This window comes from Musca vetustissima, unplaced genomic scaffold (genome assembly GCF_032173495.1).
Source record: "Musca vetustissima isolate MV318-11 ecotype Yass unplaced genomic scaffold, APGP_CSIRO_Mvet_v1 utg293, whole genome shotgun sequence".
Classification (NCBI taxonomy): Eukaryota; Metazoa; Arthropoda; class Insecta; order Diptera; family Muscidae; genus Musca; species Musca vetustissima.
This window is the reverse complement of record NW_026881923.1, coordinates 306,646-324,796: the sequence shown is the minus strand read 5'-3', so window position 1 is coordinate 324,796 and position 18,151 is coordinate 306,646. Positions and strand designations below refer to the sequence as shown.

Genomic DNA, 18,151 nt, shown 5'->3' with positions numbered 1-18,151 from the left:
CCATTAACTTCAACACACTGTGAGTGAAAGGATATAGGGGTGGATTTTGTGCAGTCAGGACAGGGTTGTTTTCATTTCAAAACAATAACAAGAAACTTTGCGCCATCAATTTGACTGGCTGAATTCCCATCGCTGAAGTAAAGACACTATTCGTTATAGTCGATTAAATGAAGTAATACCACACAGTATTTGTTGTTGTATTTTTCAAAGGATAATTATCTTTATTTAATTCAATTTAAATACACATGGATTTTTTTTTGCTTGGCAGATTAAACTATGATTTCGTTACAAGCTTAGAGCTAATTTATTGATCAGGAATTTGTTCCAAGCCCTGTAAAGAAAAAATAGAATGGAGAGGAAAAGAAAGGACATTAGTGGTGACATTAAAAATAAATTGAAATGAAAAAACCCAAATAATAACAAAAAAATCGTTAAATTCGATCGGACCGAATATTTTACCCATAGTTTCACCAATGGCAATTCGTTTGAAAAATTATCCAAAATTTCAAAAAAAAAAAAATGTTCCGTTATCTGTGTCCTACCCCAAAACTTGAGTCAATATTAAAAGATTTTCGTAGGAAGATTTTCTACCCCATGAAAATTCAAAATATTAAATTACATCCTATTTGGTTGAGAAGTCATGCCCAAAATACTGAAATTTGGGAGGTAGCTTTTAGTGAGGCCCACCAATTACATCCAATTTGGCTGAAAAAAGTGCCCAATATACCGAAACTTTGAAGATAGCCTTAGGTAGGGCTATTCAAAAAAAGTTGGCCAATATTGATAATTTTTTTAGTAAGACCTGTTATCCAAAAAAGAACTAAAAATACCCAATTACAGTCAATTTGGTTAAGAAACCTACCCAAAATTCCGAATTTGAGAGGTATCGTTATATAGGGGCTACCCTAATAAGTGGACCAAACTTTATAATTTTTGGTTAAAAGATTTCCTACCTAATGAGAATTCAAAATACAAAATGACAGTCATTTCGATCGAACAGCCTACCAAAATCCTCAAAATAGCAAAATTTAGGAGGTACCGTTACGTGGTACTACCCTAAAAATTGGACCAATATTGATTATTTTTGGTAGGAAGATTTTTCCCCAATAGGAACTACAAAACTACAACCAATTCGGTCGAACGATGTTACAAAATTCCCAAATTTGGGAGATACCCTTTTAGGAGTGGCTAACCCATAAAGTGGACTAATCTGTTATAACAATAAACAAATTTCGGCTAATTCTGTTAAAAATGCGTTCAAAATAGCTAATAGTTGTAGACTCCCCTCAGCTCGTCTAAAAAGTATTCCTTCAGTTCGTCTAAAATGGCTCGACTATAAGGAATTCCTTCAGCTTGGCTATAATTAATCATCAGCTATAGATTTCACTTAGCTCATCTATAAAGACTCTCTTCAGCTCGTCTATAAAGAATCCCCTCAGATCGTCTATAAAGACTCCCTTCAGCTCATCTATAAGCTCGTTTAAAAAGACTCGTATATAAGGACTGCCTTCAGCTTGTCTATCAATAATCATCGTCTATAGACACCCTTCAACACGTTTATAAGGACTCCCTTCAGGTTTAATGATTTCGTTCAGCTCGTCTATAAGGACTTCCGTCAGCTCCTCTGTAGAAACTTCGTTCAGCTCGTCTATAAAAACAACTGAGGGGGTTCATTGAGCTTTAAACACTTCCCAGAATTACACAATGACGCTGGCAGACGATTCCAGTGGCTTCGCTGATTTTACATTTCTTGGCTGCGTAGAATGGGTTTATATTACGGACAGATGCAAATTTAGCTATGCATTATAGTCACTTTTTCGTGTCAAATTATATTTTCATCTTAAAATTTTGACGGGAAGGATTCGGAAAAAGTTCATGATGAAGAAAGCAAAAAATTTTCGAATTTCTAATATTCATTCACACTAGTCATATAGTTCCCAGAGTCTTCCATACTCTTACATGAAGAAATACAAGGTGTTCTTGTGGGGAAAAATCCGGACAATTGTCCATGCGGAATCCGGCACAACATCTCGTAAAGAATTATCATTCTGTTCAACATTAAACCTTCTTTAGGAGAAAGGTTGTGGTCTACGTAAATTGTAATTCACATCGGTCTCCAACAATGTTCTACTTCACTTTCGAAGTCTAATCTTAAATCTGCTGCTGCACCCAATACTCCAACCGAAAAGCAGGCGGTACGTTGCGATAGATCGTTCTTACAAGTGCGTTGCGGCAACAACAACAAAAATACACTGACCCCATCACACGCACAACTAATACTTACATTCATATTGTAGGGATTGTCGGTTAGTCGTCTGTCGCGCAAATACATAACACGATCGAAGCGGGCGTCCAAGTTGCGGCGGTAGGCCTGTGGAAAAAACCGAAAAGAAAAACAGCGTTTATTTCATATTCAATGTGTAAAAGTGTGCCGTAGCTTGTTGCCAATCAATTTTTCCAATTCACCGGTTCCGTCATCCAATCAAAATGTTAAGAAAATCCAAAAGTTTTCATTTTAATTTCCGATTATATAAGAATTGGTCTAAACAACAATTGACGGCTGATGGCACGGCCAATGGATTGTGTCAACGTCAACTTACATTGCCCAGGACAAGCTTTTGCAGGCCATACATGGCATATGTGGGCACAGACAAGGCCACAGTGATGATGACAGCCGATGGTAAGACTTCGAACCACATTTTTTATGGGAATTTCTTGGCTTAGGAATCCACAAAAAATTACTCCTGAGACAAATAGCCACTAAGCAGGGATCTAAAAATCGACAATTGACTATTGGATGAAATACGAAATGTCAAAACAGCTGTTTGCGAGAGATGCCAATTAGAGAGAATAGTTGACACTTTAATTTAGTGTTGCCAAAGCTATTTTAACGGTTTGATAAAGTATTTGGCAATATAATTGGGCAGAAGAGAGATAGGTACATTCAATGGGGTAGCAGTAGAAATAGATTACAATGTTATGGGAAATTTTGATCGAACAATAGCGTAAATTTCAATACGATAACTTCTATAATTGAATGATTTTGATGTTCACAGCACTGTATTATCGAAAACGCTTAACATACCTTCAGCTAGACATAGGATTATATTAAAAGCCGTTTCATTTTTTCCACACATAAAAATTTCTTTGACAAGTGGAACGAGGAAGTAGAAAATAATTCTTTTTTATGAAATTTGATAAGATTCTGGAGGAGAATATTTGAGGACTTATAAATAATTTCTGGAGTTTTCATTATCCAAAACCGGGTAGACGGGTAGATTGGCATTCAGATCTGCTCACCGTAAGGGTATAAATTTTCATTGAGTTTGTCATTTGAAGAAAAATGTCATGATATAGCTTATCTATAAATATCTCGTACCATTTTAGGTATATTTAAGGTCTAGAACATCTTTAAAACGGATCCTGCGTCATAGCCTCTATATAAAAGTCGCGCCTCATTTACATGAAGATAGGTCAATATTAAGCGGGTTAAATGGACCATGACTTTTGTGTGAAAAATGATGAAGTTTGTATTCTATGTCGTATATATTTACCCCTGAAGGACATTGACCTTGACATTGAGTTTGACATTTAAATTGATACCAATTATATTATCGTTACTTAAAGTAAGAGGTGCTGAAATATCACGAAATATTGTCCAGCATCGGAATAAACATCCGCAGAAAGTTATAATTTCGTGGTTGTTGTGTAGGGTATCGTATGGTCAGCCCCGCCCGACTATACCGCTCTGCTCACTGGTTTTTAAATGTGTAGGTAGTTGAACTGTAAGCAATAATTTCTCTATAACTTATGAACTACATTTGATCGATATTATTTTCTTGTGTTACCTGTCAAACAAATAAATATTCTTATCTGTTTAAAAATTCAAAAAAATTGCCAGAAAATGTTTCGCGTTGCCAAACAATTAAAAAACATTTCTCTTCAAACAAATCGTTTCCCCTCCTCAAAAAGTTTTTATTGTGCGCCTTTTCATTTGATTGGTATTTTCACAGCGCCGAGCTTTGGCATATCTCACAAACAAAACAAAAACAACAATTCCGCAATTTCATTCAATGACAGTTGTTTTTGTGCTTCTGCAAAAAAGAGTTCTTTAGTTCTTTTGTCCAAAAACAAAGTTGAAATTTTTTATTAAAAATCCAAAAATAAACTTCTAATTTTCGAACACAAAAACAACAAACAGGAAGAATACAACGTGTGGCCTATTTGGGACGACGTTACCGCTCAACAACACCGGAGGAAAAACAAATTCCAGCCTTTGCCTTAGAACAGCTCCCAGTTGAATTCTCAAACGCAACAACAACAATGACCAAATTTAGCGGCGATAGTGGAGTAGTGGAAACTCCATTCCCAACTGCAGCTTTGGTGCCCAAGGCGGAGACAAGTGTTCTGAACTTCCTGCAAAAATATCCGGAATATGATGGACGCGATGTAACCATTGCCATATTTGATTCCGGTGTGGATCCCCGTGCAACCGGTCTGGAGGTTAGAATATTTTGGCAACCAATACATTGATGCAGATCCTGCCATATCATCATTGACATCATGTGATATTTTATTATTAATGTGTTATCTTCCCGCTCTCTTCCAGACCCTATGCGATGGCAAGACTGTAAAGGTCATTGAACGTTTCGATTGTACCGGTTGTGGTGATGTAAATGTCACCAAGAAAGTGACTCCAGATGACAAGGGTGTCATTACCGGTCTATCCGGCAGACAATTGAAGGTGAGTGCGTGTTAATTTGTTTTTGTTGGTGCGGTTGTTGTAAGTTTCGGCACTTGTCATCATTATTATTTTGGGGCGAACTGCAATGCATGTAACAACAACAAAAGTTTATGTTTACTTTGCAAGTTTTGTGTTGGGGTGACCAGGTAGAACCGAAAAACTGCATTTGAATATATGGCGCGGCAAAGATGAGAGATAGGTATTAAGATTTTAGTTTTTATTTTTTTAATAAGAAATTTGAATAATTACGGTCTTTTGTTAGGAAAGTCCAATTGACAAAGTCAACAAGTCAGGAATTAAAAATGTTCTAATAGGAATTTTAAATAAGATATTGGATCAAGGGAAAATTCCAATATGATTGAAGGAAAATTTAATGAGTAAAAATTTTGGGTATTTAGTGAACAATTTGCCTAAAATCGAACGAAAATATATATGGGAGCTATGTTTAAATCTGAATGGATTTCCACAAAACTTACAAAACATTATTATATACTGTGATATGTTGTGCAAAATTTCGTGGCAACATAGGGTCATTGTTACGCCGTTTATATAAAACTGAAGAAAAATTCCAATGGGACCTGCTATATCTAAATATGACAATTTTTTTTTTCAAAAAAAAAAAAAGATCTTTGCAAAATTTCATTTCAATTGGTTAATAAATGCAAAACAAGGTTAGATGTGACATTTGAAAAAAGGTAGAAATGACCAGTGTGGCTCTATATTTGACATAGTTCCCTTATTAAGCCCTATCTTAAAAATATTCGGTCCAACTAAATATAACCTTTGTGAAACATCTCTTCAGTGCTTAATTGCTGAACTTTTTTTTAATATTTTTTTGTACAGCTAACATCCGATATGATTGCCAATAACACCTCACCGAATGGGGAATTTCGTTTGGGCTTGAAACGTTTCTATGATCTTTGCCCCTCAAAGGTGCGTGAAAATCTTACAAATGCCCGTAAACTCAAAGAATGGGATGGTCCACATAAAACTGCCATTGCTGAAATTTCTAGAAAAATCAATGAATTTGAAGCACAAAATCCAGGTGAGTCAATAAAAAAGTAAACATTAAAAAAATCGAATTTTATGATTAATTGAATTTCTCATTGCTCTTGCAGATTCTTCCAAATTATCATGGGATAAAAAACTGATCAAAGAAGATCTCGACAATACCTTAGAAATGTTAAATGCCTATGAAAAATATTATCCCGATATTAAAACGGCATTCGATTGTATTTTATATGAGACTAAAAATGGTTGGCAGGCCTGCATTGATATCACTGAAAAGGTATGGGATTTTTGGAATTGAATTTATTTTGAATTTTCAGATATTATGATTTATGTTTATTCTTTTAGGGTGATTTGGAAAAGGCCCTACACATTGGCGAGTACACCAAAACCCATGAAGTCAAGAATGTCGATGATTATCTTTCGGTTTCGATTAATGTCCACGATGAGGGTGATGTTTTGGAAATTGTTGGCATGTGTTGTAAGTATTATTTTAATTTCAAAGGAAATTCAATTATTGTTTTATAAAAGAAACAACATTGGGGGAAAATATTTAAATAATCATATCTAAATCTGAAATTCTATCTATAGCAAATCGTTAGACCTTCTGTAGAAGTTTTAAGCCTTTAGAAAACCTGTAGAAGATCTTCTGTCTAGCCCATTGAAGCCCTTTGGCGCATAGAATACCATTAATATTTTCTGTCTATATGAACAAATTGCCTGTAGAAAATTTTAAGACCCTAAGTCTATACAAAATATTACAAAGCCTTTTTTATACCCTCCACCACAGTATGGAGGGTATATTAATTTTGTCATTCCGTTTGTAACTCATCGAAATATTTATTTCCGACCCTATAACGTAAATATTCTTTATTTAAAATTATAAAACCATCTAGCCCTATCCATCAGCCCGTCTGTTGTAATCACGCTATCTTCTGAAGTTATTGAGATAGATTGCAAAATTTTTGCATAGAATCGTCTTTTGTCTGCAGGCAGGTCAAGTTCGAAGAAGCCCCCTTATAAAAGACACGATCGGTTTTAGGTACATTGAATATTGACCTCATGGTGCAGGGTATTCAAAGATGGACTCGATTTATTATAAATTGTTTTTTGTTCGTAAAAGTCCTATTGAGGGTTTTTATACCCTTCACCACACTGTGGTACATGGTATTATGTCTTTGTGCATATGTTTGTAACAGACAAAAGGTATCGAGATAGGCCCATGATTTCTTTTAAGAATATGCATAGAATCACTATCTGGGTCGATTTACGAATGTCCGTCCGTCCATGTATTTTTGTGAACAAAGTACAGGTCGCATTTATGATCCGATTTGGGTGGAATTTTACACAGTTCACTTATTTGGCCCAAGGACGAACCCTATTGAAATCGGGGAAAATCGGTTCAGATTTATATATATCTCCCATATGTAGTTTCGTCCGATTTTTTCAATGATTCACCAAGCTCCCAGCATTTGTCCGATTGTGACAAAATTTTACACTACTGAAGTACTGAATTAGGTCCAGACTGATTTCTGCGAAGTTTTGTTAAAATCGGTTCGGATTTAGATATATCTCCCATATATAGTTTCGTCCGATTTTTTGTAAATTATACACCAAAATCCCGATATTTGTCCGATTGATCAAAATTTTGCATAGCGAATGCGTGATAAGGTTTGTTGAAATCGGTTCAGATTTTTTGACGAGCAATTTTTCATTGATTTAAAAATAGTATATGTATGATGTTTTTCCAAGTGGTTTAAATAAAGGTTCTAAGATTATATTGCGGCAAATCTATTTATAATACTCCATCTTTTCAGTTATGAAAATTTAATTAATTTTACAACTTTAACTTACATTCAATTCCTCCTTTTGTTTTTTCTTACAGCTTCCCATGGCACCCATGTGGCATCCATTGCCAGTGGCAATCATGCATCCAAAGATCTCGATGGTGTTGCTCCCAATGCCAAAATTGTTTCACTAACTATTGGCGATGGTCGTCTCGGCTCCATGGAGACGGGTACAGGTCTGGTGCGTGCAATGTTGAAAGTTATGGAACTATGTCGTACTGGACGTAAAGTTGATGTTATCAATATGAGTTATGGTGAACATTCCCATTGGTCTAATTGTGGGTAAGTAACAAATTCCAATACAAAAAAAAAAAAATCTTTTCTATTTACAGTTAAGTAAAAAAGTTCAAAAAGTTAGTAATAGAAAAAAACTTAACATGAAAAATATTATGAAATTTCCTTTGTATTCTTTTTTTGTTGTTTTTGGCGCGCACAAAACAAACGAAAAACATTCTGCAAAACTGAAATTGTTGCCACTGCCACCCACTACTACTGCTGTTTGCTACAAAACTAATGAAATAAATCCTAGATATCCTGAAACAATTGATAAGAAACGACGTAGAAAAAGAAAACCTTACTTAAGGTAATTGTTTGTTTCTTCATCTTCTTTTTATTATTGACTGCATATTTTCTTGTGTCGATGTTAGTTTGTGTTCGTGTTGTGTTTTTTTGTTAGCAAAATCTCCTGCAGCTACTTGTAACACCAAAACAAAACAGAAAAAGAATACTAACGAACTTATACAAGGAAACCGCCCGCCCGCACCCACACACACCGAACACACAAAGCGACACACACACACAAGTAAATGCATCCATCGTAGTGGCAACATTATTACAAACAGATACAAAACAGTTTTGTTCGCAATAACCACAAGAATACAAAGGGAATTTCAAAAGTATTTTTTTATCCAAATGTTAAACACTTCCTCATCCGCTGGGATGTTACAAAAACAAACGGAAACAAGTTTTATTGTTTTTTCATTTTTTTATAAAGTCCATAGTAAGGTGGAGGGTATATTACATTTGTCATGCGGTATGCAACACGTCCAAATATTTTCCGAAGACCCCGTATATGTTATTGATTCGAATAAAAGTGTGTGTGAACTCAGCCATTATCGTCCGTCTGTTGAAATCACAATGGAGGTCGCAATATTTAAGATATATATTTTATATATTTTATTTTAGGTTCTCATAGGCCGACAAAACTTCATACAAAACATGATCAATATTGGTCCAATTTTTAAGGCAACCACCAATGGTTCCTCCCAAAATTTCTGTATTTTGGAGAGTTAGGGTTTGTTTTTTAACTCAATTACCTGTAATTTGATATTTTGGTTTCTTATTGGGTGACAAATCTTCTTATCTGAAATTATTAATACCGGTCCTTGTTTTGTTATAACCCACCCCCATATAACAGAACCTCCCAAATTTCGGTATTTTGGCGATTTCCGACACGTTTTCCAACCAAATTGATTATAAAAGACCGAATAAAGACAGAATATTTTCTAGAGGTCTTCTAAAAATTAAAAGACCTACCTCAGACTGCAGAAGATTTTCCATAGGGTTTTATAGACAGAAGACAATAGACAGAAGCGCTCATAGAAGTCTTTTATAGATATTAGACTTTCAAGAAGTCTTCTTCGACTAAAGACCATTCCGAGGCAATATAGACAATAGAACCTTGCCAATTGCTTCATTATGCATAAGACCGTCTGATCTTCCATTGGCTATAGACAACTTCTTAATGGTATTCTATGAGCCAAATACCTTAAAGTCAGTAGACCTTTTAAAAGACTTCTATAAGCATAACATGTACTAAATGCATAATCTTCTACAGGACTTATATAGGCATATGATTTTCGAATGATCAACTATAAACCAAACGTATTCTATGAACAAAATACATTCGAAGGGATTTCAATGGGTTCGGCAGAAGAACTTCTAAAGGTATTCTATATGAAAAACATCTTCTATGGTTCTTCTATAGCAATATCTGTAACTGTAATATCAGAATATTCCTAGAATCCCTTTCTGAGTCGATTTATGCATGTCCGTTCGTTGTTCCGGCCATTTATGTCTCTGTCTCTCCATATATTTTTATGTAAACAAATTACAAATCTCGTTAATTATTTGAATTCGGTGACATTTTGCACAGCTCATTTATTTGACCCAAGGACGGCATGTACTGAAGCGATGGAAATCAGTTCAGATTTCGAGGTAGCTATCAAACATATTGCAGTCCGATTTTATGTAAGAGCTGCTCTAAAGGTTTTACGTTCGAATGATTGGCACACAATTTTGTACAGCTCGTCGATTTAAGCCTAGAACGGCGTGTGTTAAGTTTTATTCAAATTTGTTCAGATTTCGGTATAGCTCCCATATACATTTTCGCTCTGATTTCATCTAAGTTGTGGACCAAATACCCAACGTTTGTCCGATTGCAACAAAATTCGGCACAGCGTTCCAAATTGAGGCTAGAATGACATCTGTTGAATTTTAAGGGAATCGGACAAGATTTGGATACAGCTCCCATATATTTTTTCCGATTTCATCTAAATGGTGCACCAAATACCCAACGATTGCGATGAAATTTTTCACAATGTACCGAATTGAGTCAAGTTTGGTGGAAATCAGTTCAGATTTATATATAACGTCCATTTATATTATCGTCGGATTTTACGTAAAAGGTCTACCAAAAGCCCTATGTTTGACCGATTGACACAACATTTTGTATAATGTAGCGATTTAAGTCTTGAATGGGGAATATTAAAATTTATTGAAATCGGTTCAGATTTAAATATAAAGGCTCTACGTTTGTCCGTATGTCACGAAATTTTGCACAGCTTACTGAATAGAGCCTAGACTGAGGTGTGTCCAGTTCTACAAAAATCTGTTCAGATTTATATATAGCTCCCACATATACTAAACGGTGCCCTAGCGTACCGAATTGAGCCTAGAATGTCGTGTGCTAAATTTCATTGAAATTTGTTCATATTTAGATATAGCTCCCATATATATTTTCCGCCGATTTTTAGGAAATAATGTACCAAAGACTCTACGTTTGTCCCATTGGCAGGAACTTTTGACCCTCGTTACGAATAGACGGAAATCTCCCATATATACTTTTATCCGATTTCTTCTAAATGCTGCACCAAAAGCCCCTAGGATTGATTGGTTCGAAATTTTGCATTATGTACCGAGGTTACAAAAATATTCTAAGAGCACGTGGTGTAGAGCACTTGGTGTAGGTTATTTTGTACTTACTGATTTTGTATTCTATTTCTATTTTTTTTTAACAATTTCCCTTTCTCTATATTTTTTTCTTCCTTTTACAGTCGCATTGGTGAACTAATGAGCGAAGTGGTTAATAAATATGGTGTAGTGTGGGTTGCCTCCGCCGGCAACCATGGTCCAGCCTTGTGCACCGTGGGCACTCCCCCCGACATTGCCCAACCCTCGTGCATTGGTGTCGGTGCCTATGTTTCACCACAAATGATGGAAGCCGAATACGCCTTACGTGAAAAGTTACCAGCTAATGTTTATACATGGACCTCCCGCGACCCGTGCATAGATGGTGGTCAAGGCGTTACGGTTTGTGCTCCCGGTGGAGCCATTACCTCGGTGCCACAATTCACAATGAGCAAATCGGTTCTTATGAACGGAACTTCCATGGCAGCGCCTCATGTTGCCGGAGCCATAGGTGGGTAGACGGACAACGGACTAACAACAACTAACGACTAACCTACAACTCAGGTTAAGTGGAGTAGAGTTGAGTGGGATTTTGTAACACTTGAATAAACATCTTCGTTCATTTCATTTGATTTGATTTCATTTCAAGCAAAGCCATTCCATGCCATTTGATGTTTGTTTATTTGCTAACTTTGACTCTTTACTCTTACTTTTACTTGATTTTATTTGTTGTTAATGTTTTTGTTGCCTTTCTTCTTCTTCTAGCTTTACTCATCTCGGGTCTGAAACAACGCAACATTGCATATTCACCCTTCAGCATAAAACGTGCCATTTGTGCTACTGCCACTAAATTGGGTTATGTTGATCCCTTTGCCCAAGGCAGTGGACTTTTGAATGTTGAAAAAGCTTTTGAGCATTTGTTAGAACATGATAAGGCTCCGGAGAATATGTTAAGGTAGGTCTGTTTGTTTTGTAAGAAGTTATGTGTAAAAGTGGTGGGTGGGACTGGTTGGTGGATGGGTGGGTGTATATGTGTGGATTGATGTTTTATTTTCCATTTCAGTATTCCCTTCTTTAAATTGTGTACCTATTTCATTGTTGTTGTTGTTACTACACAAATATTTAGCAATTTAGTTAGTCAAGAAGAGAACTGTTGATATTGTTACATGATTGCCTTGAACACCCCACCATACCACACCACCATCTTCGGAAGATGTAAATCCCTGCTCATTGTCATTTCTTATTTTTCATCTCATGATTATATTTTCAGATTTTCTGTTCGCTGCGGACCCAACAATGCCAAGGGTATTCACATACGTGAAGGTGTCCTCAAGAAACCCTATGAATTCAATGTTAATATTGAGCCAATATTTTTCAATGATACTGAGGCTGGTAAGTTCGTAATATTTGGTTATTGTTGTAATTCTTTTTCTTATTCATCTTTTGTGTGTGTGTGTGTGTGTGATAACCAGGGAATATTCATATATCATTGGATTTTGGTATATTTTTCTTTGCTTCATATTGCTATTTATTTTATTGCCGGAGCAAAATAGATGAAAGGATAAAGCAGGGCAAAGCCAATCATCAAAAAGAGAACACGTGAAACCTATTAAATAATAGAATATTGGTTGGATATTTATTCGCCAAAATACAAATATTTGTTTTCCGACCTTTATTGATTTAAGCCCAAGGACTTATAATAAAAAAAGAATATCAGCAGCGGCAATGTGTCTGTACTTCGAAATTTGTGTTTTGGTCTCCATTACAGACGTTTTGTTGATGATGACATTGACACCTTTTTTTGCGGACATAGTTAAACAAATGTTGGCAGCTATTTTGAAAAAGGCCGATTGCAGGCTAGGGAATTTGTTTTTTTAAGGTGTCAGATGTTGTTACACAGGTTTCTGAACTCACCTGGATGGTAGGCTGGCAATGAACAGAATCCAAGGCGATAATATTAAAAAATATATTTTTTTAATAATCCAACATAGGCATGGATTTTTTAAAAATTAATTTTAACGGTATGTATTTTTAAGGTCCTGGTATAGGCGTGGATTTTTATACCCTACACAACTATGTTGTCAGGGTATTATAGCTTTGTGCAGCCCCAATAGTTTGTAACGCCGCGAAATATTGGTCCTAGACCCACCTTTAAGTATACCGAAGATATCTCGACTAGCTGAGTCAACATAGACATGTGTGTCCGTCCGTCCGTTCGTCTGTCTATTATAATTTGTAAACACGATACAGGCGACAGTTATGGACCAATATTCACGAAATTTTGCATGTAGGATGGGTTTTGGTCAATGAAGACCCCTATTGTTTTAACCCCTAATAATATTTAGGGGATGAAATGGACCAAATACTTAATTTTTGTCGGTTTTTCTGGTCTCTCCAGAGGCCGCAGTTATAGTCTGAACATCTTGAAATTTTACATGGAGAAGGGGATCGGGCCAAAGAATGTGCATGCCTGTTTTGATAAAGATCGGTCAATATTTAGCGGGTCAAATTGACCCTGACTTTTGTGTGAAAAATTACAAAATTTTTATTCTGAGACGTATATACTTGCTCCTGAAAGACATATACCCGTGTAATTGATAGTATATCCAAGAGGAGTTGTTAACCTACAAATTGATACCAATTATATGGCTGTATGTACTCTGATGAGGGAGTTATACGTAATTAGGTAAAGGTGACTATGTACATAGTTTTACTATTACTACATTAGAGGACGGAAATGTCACGCTGATCGCTTTGAAATTGTAAATGAAGTTCCGATTATGGTAAAGGACGACGCCTATAGTTTTCGGTGAAGTTGAGATTTCATTCAGGGGGTTCAATTAACCGAAAACTTTAATTTTGTCAGATTTTCTAGTCGCTCTAGAGGCAATTATTATATGCAGAACATTAAAAGGTGAAGGGGATCATAGGCGTGGATTTTTTAAAATTTGATTTTAACGAACTGTCATAGGCTTGGATTGTTTAGAAATTATTTTTTAAGGCCTTCGATTTCCATGCCTATCCATGCCCATGAAAAATATATTTTTAAACAATCCGCACCTAAAATGATAACACCTATTTTTTTTAATCCCAAATTATTCAAGTCTCTGCTCGTACAACTTATCTATGCCATCCAATATTAAATTCTCTATATTAAATATTTAATTTAAAATTCTTAAATATTTGTTTGGCTAATATTGACTATAAAACTTTCTGTAAATATTTGCCATTTGGCTTAGAATTATGCCACCTCCACACTCACTCCCTCCTTGCCTCACTGGAATAAATTTCAAATTTTATTAGAAAATATTCTCGCACAAAATTTTTGTAGACCCATTAACTCTAACATAAGTTAATTTAAATGAAACTAAAAGTTTTTATTTAAAAATCTCTTCTTACAGTTGTTGTGGGTGTTGCTGTTGTTGTTTGTGTTTATCTTTAATTGTCTATGGCTTATTTATTTTAGTAACAATTTTAAAAATAATTAATTTTTATTTATTTTATAATTTTCCATTTGTACTGCTTGGCCTTCAAATACACCCACTTACACACACAAACAAAAAAGGCAGAAAGTTTTTCGTAAGTCCTCCTTACAAAATATAATTTTTTTTGTACTTGTTTGCAGAGAAAAGAATACTTAAGCTCATTTAGAGAAATACGCACACACAGACAGATACAATTCTGTGTGTGGGTGTATGTTTGTTTGTTGTGCGTTCGTTCGTGTTCTAAGCTTCCAAGGTGCTCGCTCTTTGATTTTATATTTGATCAAAATCTGCTCCAATATTGTTGCTGCTCCTACTACAAACGAAAATTGTGAATGCAGAACTAGAAGCAGCAGAAGAAGAGGATGCTTGAAATAACTTTAGGATGCTTCAATTAAAATAATGAAAAAAAAAAATTCTGATATAAAATGTTCCTCAATAAACAAGAAGTTGTTACAGAGATAGAGATATAGGAGAGATGAACCCAACAGAAGTGGACCGAAAAGACTGATGGGAAACGTTTTTTTTTTGCAATATGCCTGGGTTGGGAAGGAGGAGTAGTGCAGTGGAGGTTTAAACAAATATTTGCTGAAAATAAATAATGATTTTCTTTGTACTTAAGAGCTCCCAGTATATTAAATCTATTATCTGTAGATGAATGTTTCGTTCGGTCGGTCCCTGATGATGAAGTGTTGCTAATCATTTAAAGCTCAGATGAGATAGCCTTCCAGCAAATTACCTTTGATAAACTTTCTCTGTGTGTGCGGCTTACTGGTCGTATGTCTGTTTGTACAACTGACTACATGACGTATTTCCTTTGTGGTTTTTTTGTGTAAATCCACAATAAAATATTTAATTATTTCTTTATTTTATAATTAAATTTGGACAGACATCAAATGTGGATTGAAGCCACTCTACACTATGTTATCAGGTATTGATAGTAGGTGATTTTATGAAGGCTATTGGGTCAAATAACTTTTGTATCAAAAAACGCCTATGATAGGTCCCAAAAAATAATGTTTAAAAAATCCCCTCCTATGACAGGTCTCAAAAAATAATTTTTAAAATCCACACCTATGATAGGATCCGAAAAATAATTTGTAAGAAAACCACGACTAATTAGAGGTATCTTAAACCACCTCTGCAATATCTTCCGTCCATTATTTTTGGTTAATAGGTCCTTTGTGGTTAATAGGTACCAAGAAAAAATATTCGATTTTGCCACAGACTATTGCCTTTCTGCGCTTATGTTTTTTTCTTCTTCTTATAATTGAAAACTTAACACAAATCAGTTCTACTTATTTTAATCGTATTATGTTGTTCGCTCTTCCTTTTCCCCTTCACTTCTCCAACACTTGTATGGAATCCTCTTTAGCCTTCAGCAGCACTTTGTGGTTAGCCATTCATTTTTCCTTTGTGGTTGCTGTGGTTCCAAACAAAAAGAAAATCATTTTTTCCCCAAATAAAACAACAATTATTGTAAAAATAATTTTTAATAATAATAGAGCGAGCGAACGAACGAGTGAGAGATTTGGGGAACCGACCACCAGCTGGCTGCTTGGTGTGTAATTTATCTTTCCCCTCCTCCATGTCCTTTGCTTGCCGCCTATTTGCATATTAAATTAAGAGCACCAGCACCACGAGCAGCAGTTGCAGTCAGCAGTAGTAATCCATTACTTGTTGTTCGGCACTGTTAGGTTCGAATGGTTCGCTGCAACCGAACAAGAATAATGTGGTGTTTTATTGTTATCGTCGTCGTCATTGTTATGGCTGTGCCGAGGATGCTGTTGTTGTTGATTTCTCATAAATAAAAAAGCATTTCAAGCGCGTTATGTGGATGATGGCAGGACTACCATGCAATTTTCATTGAGCCACAGTCAAAATGCATTCAGTCAGACTGGTAGTTGCTTAACTTCCAGCCATTCAGTCAGTCAGCCATTCAGTTCTCTTCAGTGCTAGCTTTTGCTAGTCATTCACTGAGTTCATCATATTCTTCATTCATTCGCTCGCTGGCTCATTCATTAACCACATCGTCAGTCAACGTCAACGTTAACGCCTGACGTTGCCGTCATCAGTTGCCTGCCTGCCTGACAGTCTGATGGGGTCCTTTTTATGAACTCAATGAGATTTTGCTATTAATGCGTTATGTTATCCTACAACATAGCCACTTGATGCATGATGATGTTGATGCTGATGCACTTAATGCTGATGACGACAATAGCTTTTATGTTGCATACTTTAGGGATGATCGTAAAGAAATTAAAAATTATTTATCATACTTTTTCACTAAAATAGGCATGGATTTTTTAAAATTGTTTTAAGGGTTCTATCATAGGCGTGGATTTTTTAAAAAAAATATTTTTAACGACCTATCATAGGTGTGGATTTTTTAAAAAGTTATTTTAAAATTTTATTCGGGACCTATTCAAGGCGTGGATTTATTAAAAAGTTATTTTAACATTTTATTATTTATGGATTTTTTTTTATTATTTATGGATTTTTTAAAAGTTATTTTAAACTTTTATTTGAGACCTATTCAAGGCGTGGATTTTTTAAAACTTAATTTAAAATTTTATTCTGGACCTATTCAAGGCGTGGATTTTTTAAAAAGTTATTTTAAAATTTTATTATTTATGGATTTTTATTTATTATTTATGGATTTTTTAAAAGTTATTTTAAACTTTTATTTGGGACCTATTCAAGGTGTGGATTTTTTAAAACTTATTTTAAAATTTTATTCTGGACCTATTCAAGGCGTGGATTTTTTAAAAGTTATTTTAATATTTTATATTGGACCTATTCAAGGCGTGGATTTTTAAAAGTTATTTTAAAATTTTATTCGGGACCTATTCAAGGCGTGGATTTTTTGAAAGTTATTTTAAAATTTTGGATTTTTTAAAAGTTATTTTAAAACTTTATTCGGGCCTATTCAAGGCGTAGATTTTTTAAAAGTTTGGATTTTTTAAAAGTTATTTTAAAACTTTATTCGGGCCTATTCAAGGCGTGGATTTTTTAAAAGTTTGGATTTTTTAAAAGTTATTTTAAAACTTTATTCGGGACCTATTCAAGGCGTGGATTTTTTAAAAGTTATTTTAAAATTTTATTGTGGACCTATTCAAGGCGTGGATTTTTAAAAGTTATTATAAAGTTTTATTCGGGACCTATTCAATGCTTGGATTTTTTGAAAGTTATTATAAAATTTTATTCGGGACCTATTCAATGCTTGGATTTTTTGAAAGTTATTTTAAATCTTTATTCCACGCCTTAGGTTAGGTTTTCAAGACCAATCATTGGCGTGGATTTTTATTTTTTTTTCCTCGGGACCAACCATATGTTCTGATTTTTAATTTTTTTCGGGACTTATCATATGTGCGTATTTTTTTCTTTAAATTATTTTTAAAAACCTATCATAGGCGAGAATTGTTTAAAAATTACTTTTTGGATTTAAAAAAAATTCAAGACCTATTTAAGACGTGCATTTTTTAAAAATTATTTTTGAAGACCTATCTAAGACGTGGACCTGGATTTTTAAAGTATATTTTAGGGGTGGATTTTTTAAAGTATATTTTTATGCGTCGATTATTAATGGACATTTTTAGGATTGGACTTTTAAAATATATTTTAGGCGTGGATTTTTAAAGTATATTTTTAGGCCTGAAATTTTAAAGTATATTTTTAGGCCTAGATTTTTATACCCTTCACCATTCCGAATTGAATGAAATTTGGCATAGATCACATATTGGCCCAAGAACGAACCCCATTGAAATTGGGAAAAATCAGTTCAGTTTTAGATATAGCTCCCATATATATTTTCGTCCGATTTAATGTAAACGGTCCCTATATATATTTCGATTTGCACGAAATTTGGAACAGCGTAATGA

The 18,151-nt window shown here is 34.7% G+C and overlaps 2 protein-coding genes across 2 annotated transcripts in view; one reads left to right on the top strand and one right to left on the bottom strand.

The window, feature by feature from the left end:
• Positions 1-289: 289 nt before the first annotated feature.
• Positions 290-2,741, bottom strand: LOC133328019 (uncharacterized). Its single transcript, XM_061536568.1, has 3 exons — positions 2,601-2,741; positions 2,285-2,371; positions 290-331 (listed from the first exon to the last, which is right to left on the bottom strand). Exons 1-3 carry the CDS (start codon positions 2,697-2,699, stop codon positions 305-307), a joined length of 213 nt encoding a protein of 70 aa, XP_061392552.1. The 5' UTR covers positions 2,700-2,741; the 3' UTR covers positions 290-304.
• Positions 2,742-4,321: 1,580 nt separating this feature from the next.
• Positions 4,322-18,151, top strand: part of LOC133328020 (tripeptidyl-peptidase 2) — a 163,405-nt gene continuing 149,575 nt past the window's right edge. The window contains exons 1-9 of the mRNA XM_061536569.1: positions 4,322-4,503; positions 4,610-4,744; positions 5,588-5,789; positions 5,863-6,032; positions 6,101-6,233; positions 7,638-7,881; positions 10,935-11,299; positions 11,554-11,743; positions 12,059-12,180. Coding sequence (XP_061392553.1) covers positions 4,324-4,503; positions 4,610-4,744; positions 5,588-5,789; positions 5,863-6,032; positions 6,101-6,233; positions 7,638-7,881; positions 10,935-11,299; positions 11,554-11,743; positions 12,059-12,180 — 1,741 coding nt within the window. The 5' untranslated portion in view covers positions 4,322-4,323. The remainder of the gene's footprint in view (positions 4,504-4,609; positions 4,745-5,587; positions 5,790-5,862; positions 6,033-6,100; positions 6,234-7,637; positions 7,882-10,934; positions 11,300-11,553; positions 11,744-12,058; positions 12,181-18,151) is intronic.

Excerpts from the sequence above, each read along its gene's own strand:
- LOC133328019 (XM_061536568.1), bottom strand. The coding sequence starts at position 2,699 with ATGTGGTTCGAAGTCTTACCATCGGCTGTCATCATCACTGTGGCCTTG. Across the intron at positions 2,372-2,600 it reads AAAAGCTTGTCCTGGGCAAT|GCCTACCGCCGCAACTTGGA; the intron begins GTAAGTTGACGT and ends TTTTTTCCACAG. Across the intron at positions 332-2,284 it reads ACAATCCCTACAATATGAAT|GGCTTGGAACAAATTCCTGA; the intron begins GTAAGTATTAGT and ends TTTTCTTTACAG.